The sequence below is a fragment of the Lampris incognitus genome, chromosome 1, assembly GCF_029633865.1.
Source record: "Lampris incognitus isolate fLamInc1 chromosome 1, fLamInc1.hap2, whole genome shotgun sequence".
In the NCBI taxonomy this organism is placed as follows: Eukaryota; Metazoa; Chordata; class Actinopteri; order Lampriformes; family Lampridae; genus Lampris; species Lampris incognitus.
In genome coordinates, this window is record NC_079211.1 from 13,456,753 (window position 1) to 13,467,074 (window position 10,322).

At 42.4% G+C, this 10,322-nt stretch overlaps 1 protein-coding gene across 4 annotated transcripts in view; it reads right to left on the minus strand.

Moving 5' to 3' along the window:
- The window catches only part of klhl4 (kelch-like family member 4), a 57,084-nt gene extending 50,029 nt beyond the window's left edge, over nt 1-7,055 (minus strand). For 3 of the 4 annotated variants that reach the window (XM_056286010.1, XM_056286088.1, XM_056286245.1), the window contains exon 1: nt 6,920-6,984. Coding sequence is in view for 1 of the 4 variants with exons in the window: in XM_056286167.1 (XP_056142142.1) it covers nt 6,920-7,008 (89 nt within the window). In the remaining 3 variants the exon portion in view is untranslated. Of the gene's footprint in view, nt 1-6,919 lie in introns of all 4 variants that reach the window. The other variant, XM_056286167.1, reaches the window with a different exon arrangement.
- Between the last annotated feature and the right edge of the window lie 3,267 nt (nt 7,056-10,322).

Consider the following 10,322-nt stretch of genomic DNA (forward strand, 5'->3'; position numbering starts at 1 on the left):
CTGCAGCTTTTGTTCCTGTGCCTGGGATTATTACCCTCCCTATAACTCTCGCTCTCTCTCTCTTTCTTTTTTCACTCTCCCTCCCTCCCTCTCTCCCTCTCTCTCTCTCTCTTTCTCCCTCTGTCTCTGCCTGATCTGGTGCTGCTGTTCTGCTGTTTCTGTTTGCTGCTGCTGTGCCGCCGGAGCTGAGTTAATGCACATGCATGAGCTACCCTCCCTTTCTCTCCTCTCTCTCTCCCTCTCTCTCTCTCTCTCCCCCTCTCTGTCTGTCTGTCTGTCTGTCTGTCTGTCTGTCTTTCCCTCTCTCCCCTCTTGTTCCCCTGCTTGTCTCTCTCATGCACACACACGCACACATGCTGACAGACAGACATATATATACCCTGGAAATGAAATGAGAAAATCTTCCAAGCCCTACCCATTCCCCTCTGCCTCTATGTGTGTATGCGTGCGTGCGTGTGCCATTGGGGCTGCCTGCTCTCTTACTAAAGGAGGAGGTGGGGTACCATGGAGCCGGCATGATGAGGTCACACCTTAGGCAAGTAAATCATCGCTTGCCGAAGGAGGGAAAGAGACAGACTGCACACTACTACTACTCTGCACTATCTGTACTTACTCTGTTAGTAAGAGGTGATCAGGACCCATACATGAATGTGGGCCGATGTGTGCATAATTGCACAAACACCTACACAAACACACGCACACACACGTGTATACACATGCATGCACGCACATGCACTATGACACAGATGTATTAATACATTAATAAATCTCTCTGGCGGACACTGTGCCAAAACCCACGTATTCATACACACAAACATATTCACACACTGACAGTGTTATAACGGTAGACACTCACATACGCATACACACGCCCACACACACCGATACATGTGCACAAAGCATGCACATACGCACACACGTGCACATCCTTGGAGTCTGCTACTCTCACATCAAGGCGAATCCCGCGGGGGAATGTCTCAGCATAGGTAGCCATGCAGAAAAAATATTCTCCCTCAGTCCTGGTGTCTTGAAAAACCCCCTGTGACTGCAAGTGAAAAACTACATACTGATGAACCTTCAAGGTCAGTCAGTTCACAGCTCCCCCAGTCAGGACTTCAGAGGATCCAGTCGGTACTTAACATTTCAAAAATAGATTCTCTTCCTGCGTAAGCTTTATATTGCCCCATAAAATGTTTGCATCACAGCAGAATGGGGCGTATTGGCCGTAATATAAAGCTTAACTCAGGGTTTAAAGCCAACGAGACACTAGAAAGACCCATGAGGTAATCTGAGGACATTTGATTAATGTGGGCAACATTGCCAGCATATGGAAGTAGGGGTATGAGGGTATGCTATGCTGCATGCTGGGAGCTGCAGGGTATTCTGTCAACACTATTAGATCTGGGTGTCTATAGCGCTTTGTTATAAGTTGGTTGTCTGAGGGAAATGTGCATTTCCCCGGGGTTTGACTGAAGTAATTAAATTTTGAAATGGACTGTGAACAAGTGGCGCTTTGATATGTAAAGAAAAAGAATATCGCAACACAACAAGCCCTGTGGACTTGCCTGGTACAAGACATTATCCAGTTGTGTGTTTTTTTTTTTTGCCTTCCGAGGTGCAAATGACTTGAACACTGTTGGACTGTATTCTCTGGGTTTTTTAATTAATCAAAAAATTAATTGTTATTTAATTTAATGTGATTTTTTTTACATTTTTAATTGTTTTTTTTAATACAAACATCACCTAGAGAGTTGTGATGTGTGCGTCATCGAAGCCTCTAATGAAACATTTCAAATGGGGGAATGCATTGCTGCATTAATGCGGAGACGTGATTAAATTCAGCTGCATATCTTCCACGAGCAACGCTGTGGCGTGCATTTTGACTGCTATTACAACGGTGAATTTCAGTATGCTGCAATTATCTCATCCATCTCCACTGCCTCCTACCACATATAAGGGATGCGGAAGTGTGTACGATGACTGCTGCGATTAATGGTTTATTAATCTGCCTAATTTCTGTCACGTGACTGTTAAATTAAGGGCCCAAGATTTGATAAGCCATCAACGTCTGGCACGGCTCAAATCTGTCTTTGCTGAGCCTTTACTGTGCATTATTTTGCAATGTGTACTTATTTCCTACTTAATGATGAATAATTTATTGTGAACCCAGCCTGCAATGCATGATTCATATTCTAGTCATTCACTAACACATGCAGTTCACCCGTAACAAGCTTCATTTAGCTCCCAATATCAAACTAACCAGACCTCCATCGTTGGCTGAGGTTATCACCTGCACAATTTACGATCAGTCCCCGAGTTCTTTGAGCTCCTTGCACATCCCTTACGCATTTTCAATGCGCAGACAAATACAGTAAAAGATAAAGTTGAAGATTACTTCAGAGACGAGGATCTCCTTGTAATTGCAAAAAGATTAAGGGGATACACGTCAATGCATTATTCAAATAAAATGCATGTGATAAACCACAGGCCTGGTCCGTGTTTGTCTTGCCCAGTAGCCAGTCAGGATGGATATTAAACCTGGGGACTTATCTCTGCACCCACGAGGCTCAGAACAAATTATTAACGGATCTCCCTACCCGTGAAGAGATGTTTTTTTTGCACGGTGTTGTGTTTTCAACCCAAGAGTATCCATCTACAACAGCTAGTCAGTGCTGCAAAGTGTGATAATTGAAATGGTTTGCAGACACACTGCTGCCACTTCAACGCTATCGAGCTTCCCTATTGTGTAAAAGGGGAGGCCATGTTGCCTCAGTATCAGAACGCCTTACAACTTTGTTTACTGCATGGATAGAAATGTGGAGTGTGTCTTTGTAAGCCCGTCCCGAGTAAACATGTTATGACAGAGATAGTAATGATGGTGTTTCCTCTCATAACAGGAAAGTCAACAGGAAATACTTTGTCCCTATAGGCTGTAGAATCTCGTTGTTACTGTTGTTTGATGATTGGTGGATCTGCTATTTTCTTGGATTAAAACCTGTTAGATATATCTAAATTGTTATTGCTAACAGATTTTATATAATATGTTGCATAATAAGGTCCTTGGAGCCGGTGTGCTAGATAAGGAGCTCACAATAAAGTCTAACAATGTACAGTACATCAAAGAAGGTTGAATCAGTTCATGTGGATACAATGTTTATTGACGGACATGTTTCATCACTCAACTAAGTGACTGCAGGCATCTCCACCCCTTATAAACAATACAGTGCATCTGTCACCGTCTTACAATGCTGTGATTGCAAACATTCCCTAATCCTCGGTGATTAGTACACATGGCCATTGTAAGTCTAGTTAATGGTCACGCCCATATTTGCATATGAAACTGGCCGTTGGTTTCGGTCGTTATACATCCGTCGCCATCTTACAATGCTGTGATGGCAACAACATTCCCTAGTCTTGTGTGAATAGTACACATGGCCTTTGAAGCTCTAATTAGTGGTCACGCCCATATTTGCATATGAAAATGGTCGTTGGTTTTGGTCGTTAGGCAACTGTATTGTACTGTATTGCAACGAATTTGGGGGCGGGGGCAGCCCGGGATCGCCTCAGCCGGGACGCGAACCCGTATCTCCTGCACCGCAGGCGACAACGTTAACCAGTCGACTAAGGGGTCCGATCCGTTAGCCAAGGGCTACCGAGCCTATTCATCGGTGATCGTTACACTCAGCACTATCCGCTCCCTCACGCCTCTCCGCTGTATTTACGCCCTCCCGAATTCAGGGAGGGGGCAGCCCGGGACGCCGTATCCGGGACGCGAACCCGTGGCTCCCACACCGCAAGCGACTACGTTAACCAGTCGAGGAAAGGGTCCGACCCGCTAACGTGTCTACTTATTCGTGTACGTTACAGTATTGTGACTCGACTCACCCGTTTTTCGTTTTCCATTACTGGAAAGTAGCGGCATTACGGTAACTGTTACCACTTTTCTGGTACCACCTTTGCCGAGGTTCCAAAAATAAAACTGGAGCGGGTACCAGAATCAACACAGACCTCTGGTTGGTCAGAGAAACGCGTCACTGCGCCATTTTTGTGTCACTGCGTCATCAATGCGCGCATGGGCTATCACCCGGCATTTTTGAATACCGAAGCGGTCGAAGCGGCGTTATCTTAAAAGTACAGTTTGAAATTGAAAATAAAAAAAGGGGTCGCTATGACGACCAGCTACAGTGTTGCGGTAATGGAAAACGACACAGAAGCGAGTGGCGTGGAGTGGAGTTGAGCCGGTACCATGTAGCGGAGAAGGGGCGTTAGATGAGCGGTGAGACGTAGTAACTGTCAGTAAACGCTGGATCCAGATGAAATGAGTCCACCTTCTTTGATTTTCTTACCTGGATTATTGAGCATGCATCCAGGCGATGTACAGCACTTCTTAATGTACGGGCAACCGAACATCATTCTAACGCTCTACAACTGGAGTACAGGACTCATCATTTGTGAAACTTATCGTAAATATATATCCATCAGACTGGACACAGATGAAAATAGAGGTTACACCCAATACCCTGATCTTATTTTTGTCCCTGGGCTAATCTAATGATCTGCTTTTGCAAGTGTCCATATCCAGAGGAGGTATCTATCCCCCATTAGTGCATGCACTGGTGCAGTCATTAATCACGAAATGTCATTACCGTTGCCTAATCTGCTCAGGTGGCCATTGCGGTTTAGATTAATTGATGGAGAAGGGAGTGAGTGCGACTTTCACAGCCCTTTACTGTTTCACTGGCATTATTGTGTGTTCAAGCCACCATTTTTGAATTAATATCCGAGAGACATAACGTTCTCCCTCACAGTTTATACTGCTTCAAGTCTGACAGATTCAGAATGTGGCTTTGATCGGATTCATTTGAAATGGAGTTTACAGAAGGGTTATATCCATTTTGGCCTATTTTCTATCAATTACCATTTCCTATTCCTCCCACAGGCCCCGACAGAAATTAATTGCGATTAGATTATTTCTCTGTATTATCGCTCCCGCTAATCATCAATAAAAACGTGCCCGTGCAAAGACGTATACCAATGTTATTCATATTCTCGTCTAATTAGCGTTAATGTGTCATCTAAATTCACAATATGATGGATTTCAAATTGTAAGCCACTGGGTGGGGTAGTCTCTGTGTTGTTATGCCACTTTTACCAATTTAAGGATACATTGTAAGAGCCTATCAAGACTGGTTGCATCATCGCCATAAAGCCCCGTTCCAGTGACTTATGCATGGTAACAAGTCATGCGGCTGTGTAACCTCTTTTATTCTTGCAGGAGTCAAGGACACCATCTGGCTATGCTCCCCGCATGACACATGAGACGTCAGTCCACACGGGTGCAGTAAACTACATTATCTTTCCACAACCCGCCATTCCACCCGTTCTGCGGAAGGGGGGCGATGGTGAAGGTAACGGCATTTCTGTTTGTACTGCCAATAAAACTAGTAATGTGTTGTTTAGGTGTGTTATTACACATTTTGGTATGTTTGTCATATCATACATGATAGATTGAACAGTATTGTGTGTGTTTGTGTGTGTGTGGGGGTATCTATTCAAAACATACAAGAGCTGGGGGTGTAGAAACCTTATTCCATGCTGTATGCTTAATGAGTTATTGTTGCAGCTTGACAGTATGATATGACAGTATGAAATTAATCATATGTATTGCTATATTGCTTCCTTTTTGACCATCAGATTTCGCAAGGCATGGTCTGTTGACTAGTTAGTGGAGTGACATTACAGTTTTCTTTGACAATAATAATGTCGTGCTGAAGACTGTCCAGAAAGATTTGTCAGCAGTACAGAAATGCAAGATTGATAACCATGCATGAAGGGCCCTACAATGACTACCACTGCAGGATTTTAGAACGCACACCAACTGAATTCCCCTTTGAAAGATGAAAGGAAGCGGTACCGTGTCAAGATTCATGCTGCGTGTGCCTGTTTCAGGGTATAATTGACCAATGTCCATATTCATGAGACTCCCCAAATTAGGGGCGTACGGGTCAGCAAATAATAAAACTGCAATCGCAAACCACACATGCACAAACATCCTCATGAGTTGTGGGGCCATCTTATTCTTTGTTGTAACATCCCTGACCTGATGTTGTCTATGACCGCGGTGCAGCTACAGAACCACCATGAAGCCTTGGCAGAGAACATTCCCTCACTGGAGGTCATAAGGGAAGGGTTGAAAATTTATGGGAAAATTACTTTTTATGTGCTGTATCTGGCTGAGTCTGCAGATGAGGTTATCTCTTGAATCAATAGCATGTATTTAGAGACAGTGGTAGGCAACCAAGGATACATAGCAGACAAAGTGATGATATTTGTTCTGAGGCAGATATACTGCATGACTGGCGATCATTTTACTTATTCTTATTTTCTTTATATGGTAAGTACTGTACTGTATATTAGGACTGCTGCTCTATAGAAGGGAATATTTTCTGGTTAATAACTTCATGCATGGCAATTTCATAATGAAGAGACCAAAATTATGTCTTTTTACCATGCCTCCGGGTGTGTGTTTTTTAAAAAAAATTGTCTTCTTTTTTTCCCAAAGTGGTATGGAAGTGTGCATACCCTTCTTACACGGCACCAGGAAAACCATCATGGTTGACAAAACATGTATTCTATAATCTGCAGAAACATTTTCAAATTGAAAAGCAATCACTATCAGTGGTAATCAATACTGAGAGAGGAGAGGCATATTATTACCAACCATTCAGTACACACCATTCTTCTTAAAAGACGAGAGAACGAAAAAAACTTGTAAAACATAGTAAAAGTATACAGAAAAACAGTAGGAGAACCGAAAACATTCAAGTTCATTTGAATCCCACATTTAGACGTAAGCATGGTCAGCAGATTACTGGTTTGAGGAGCCACATGATGAGGAGTTTCTTAACTTTACACCTACCTGGAAAATGGATCCACGGTGCTACTTCTGAGCCTTCCAGCTGTGCATGTACACTCGACTGTAAATTCTCCACTGAAAAGGGTCTGCATGTAGTCCCAAAAACGCAAACATCACAAGTTTGTAGGAATGTTCCAACTTTTTTTGTCTCCTGTGTCTCTCTGTCAGCGCAGAAAATATTTGCCTCTCCAGAAAGGAAAGGGGCACTTTCCTCTTTTGAAGGAAACTCCTGATATGTTCCTTCCTGTGCGCTACCCCAACAATTGCGTTCAAGCAACCAGGAAAACTGGGATCACTTCCTGTGTTCTAGAAAAACAGTTATTTTACTCCGTAACTGAGCCACATTTCCTTTATGTGGAAAATCTGAGGATGACAGTTTCAGATTTTCAGCATTTCATGTGAGTTTTTTTATTCAGAAGGTTCATAAACGCCAGAAACAGATGGCTCAAAGCTCAGCTGGGTGGACAGCACAGACCTTTCAAATTGGCTGATTATTATTCAATGCAAATATTTTAGGTAGCAAATTTGTCTACCTAAGAGCCAGGAGAAAAGAAAACCACGCAACTAACCCAAAGCCTAAATCATCCCTTTAATTTCTGCTATCAGATTTTCTGATAATAATCTTTTGAAATTTGTCATTTTATACATTTGTAGCAATGATAGTTTACTGTAATTCAGGCAATATGTGCTGACCGCTAAGTGTTATAGAACATATTTTCACTTTATTTCATTATTTTTTATCATTTTATTATTTTAAGCATGTTGGGTGTCTAGAAAAGTGCTTTATTTCTTTCTTTTGTGTTTCCTGTTTTACATACTGTAGAGCCGGATCCAAACTATGGACCTGAGGCACTATAGGGCAGATGTCACTTGATTGACAGTACTCGTCGTAATATGTGGGCTGTTCCGAGTAGGGCAATTTTCTGGACTGCATGGATGTTGATGTTGCTTGGAATATGGTTGGTTAACTTTTCCATTCCCTTCTTTATGAGTCCTAGAGCTCCGATGACCATTGGTGTTGTTTCGGTCTTCATACCCCACATCCTGTTGATTTCAATCTCCAGGTCTTTGTACTTGGTCAGCTTCTCTGGGACTTTCACTGAGGTGTTTTTTTTTGTGTGTTTTTTTTTCAGATGGTACTGCCATGTCAATGAGCATGAACCTCTTTTCCTTCCTGTCCTTGATAACGATGTCAGGCTTGTTGGCTTTTATCTCTCTGTCAGTGTGGATGGGCGTGTCCCAGAGGATTACATTACATTACAGTCATTTAGCCGACGCTTTTATCCAAAGCAACTTACAATAAGTGCATTTAATGTAGGAAATCAGGAGAACTAGGTGGTCATAAGTGCATCTAAACAAGCATCTAAGAGCAAAACCCGTGCTAAAGTAAAAGCGCAAGAGATTTTTTTTTAATGAGTGAATACAATAAGTGCTAAGAACAAGTAATAGGGTAGTAGTTCTTAAAGAGGTTAGTTTTCAACCTGCGCCGAAAGATGGGCAGCGACTCCGCTGTCCTGACATCAGTGGGGAGTTCATTCCCCCACTGTGGAGCCAGGACAGAAAAGAGCCGTGACCGGGTCGATCGGCAGCAGGGGCCTCTGAGCGACGGGGCAACCAGGCGTCCCAAGGCAGCAGAGCGAAGTGGTCGGGCGGGGGTGTAGGGCTTGACCATGGCTTGGAGATAGGAAGGAGCTGTTCCTTTCACTGCCTTGTAGGCTAGCACCAGAGTCTTAAACTGGATGCGAGCAGCTACTGGGAGCCAGTGTAGGGACATGAGAAGGGGAGTTGTGTGGGAGAATTTAGGGCGGTTGAACACCAGACGAGCTGCAGCTTTCTGAACATGGGCCCACTCTATGGGCCCACTCTTGCACTATTCAGAAATGTGAATGTATTCCAGAACAAAATAATTATTGCAGTGATCCATAATGGGTCTTTTCCCTGCATTAGCTGTAACGGATTAAGATTTGTAGATTGTATTTTGACAAAATTACCTCAGGTAAGGTCATGTTGTGCATGAGTTGGTGAGCTACATTGATCTACTGCTACCATTTTGGAGGCAGGCAGCTGACAAAATGAGGCGAGAAAGTATGTAACTACAGGCACACATGAAAGTACATTCCTGACAGCTCTACTTTTGGAGCTGGAAGATTTCCCAGCTGCCAGCTCACTAACAACTTTGATGACCAAAGTGTGGCAGTAATCCCTCGATTTATACAGTCACACCTGAGACACAAAGCTTTGTTGCACAAATTGCATGGAAGGTACTGAAATTTAAAGCATGTCATCTCAGTAACTCAGCAGCAGTGCAGCGATTAAAAGAAGCAAAAATAGGATAAAGGTAGGCACATCAGGAGAGTTTGTGGTCAACTTTGACCTCAGGCTTAACTCATTTTAAGCATTAGATTCCATGACATTTTTCATCTTTATCCTTGGCATCTTCAGCACATCAGTGTTGTAGCACACAAACAACAACCCTTATAACCAATGAAGAGTAAGATCTGCTGAGACAGCCTGCTGATTGCGAATGAAAGAACTACCATTTTCAGTTGCAAGGTAGATAGATGTGAACAATATAACTGCTCTGATGAGGGCCAAAAAGCCAAAATGCTAGCGGGTTTGTTTGGTGAGCAAGCAAAAAAAGAAAAGAAAAGTGAAACTGAGGTTTGTCTTTGATTTTCAGCTTTGTGAGTGCTGCCTTGAACATTCTGCATTAGATTTGAGCAAAGTCATTTTAAAATTCAAAAATGTTGCATTGTCACATTAAATTACTCATATTTGTTGAAATATCCTGTCCGGCACATCCTGGTTAAACCACATAAGTGTGTACTATGACAGCTCAGGCCGAGGCACAACATCCTGGATTTGAACACAGCTGAGGACCTTTGTCGCATCTCTTCCCCTCACATTCACATTCCTGTCCTATTAAAAAGATACGCTAATGTTGTTCCAGGTTTTAGCTAAATAACTACAATTTGCATATATTTTACATTACTACATTTTCCAAAGCATAACATAGTGTTTTAGAATTCTGTTTTTCCTGCCTTCCTGGGAGTAACTTGTTTCCATTCATTTCATGTTAGTGTAGAAATGGTGTGGCTGATATATCAAATCAATGCACTCACTGGGAATCTCATGTTTAAATGGATGTAGCTAATTTAAAAGGTAAAATAATGCTGTTTTTCATGTTGAAATGACTATGCATAATATGCAGGGTAGTCCTACCCCAACACACATGTAGTTTCTGAATAATTCAGCATCAATGCAGTTGTGTTTTGCAACTTGAAGGATAATGTTAATATTTTCATCATAATTAATTTCAACCATTATTAGTAAAAGCAACATTAGTTGCAGCCTAATATCGCTACTGACATATTTCCTTAATCGTACAATTGCTAAACTGTATCGG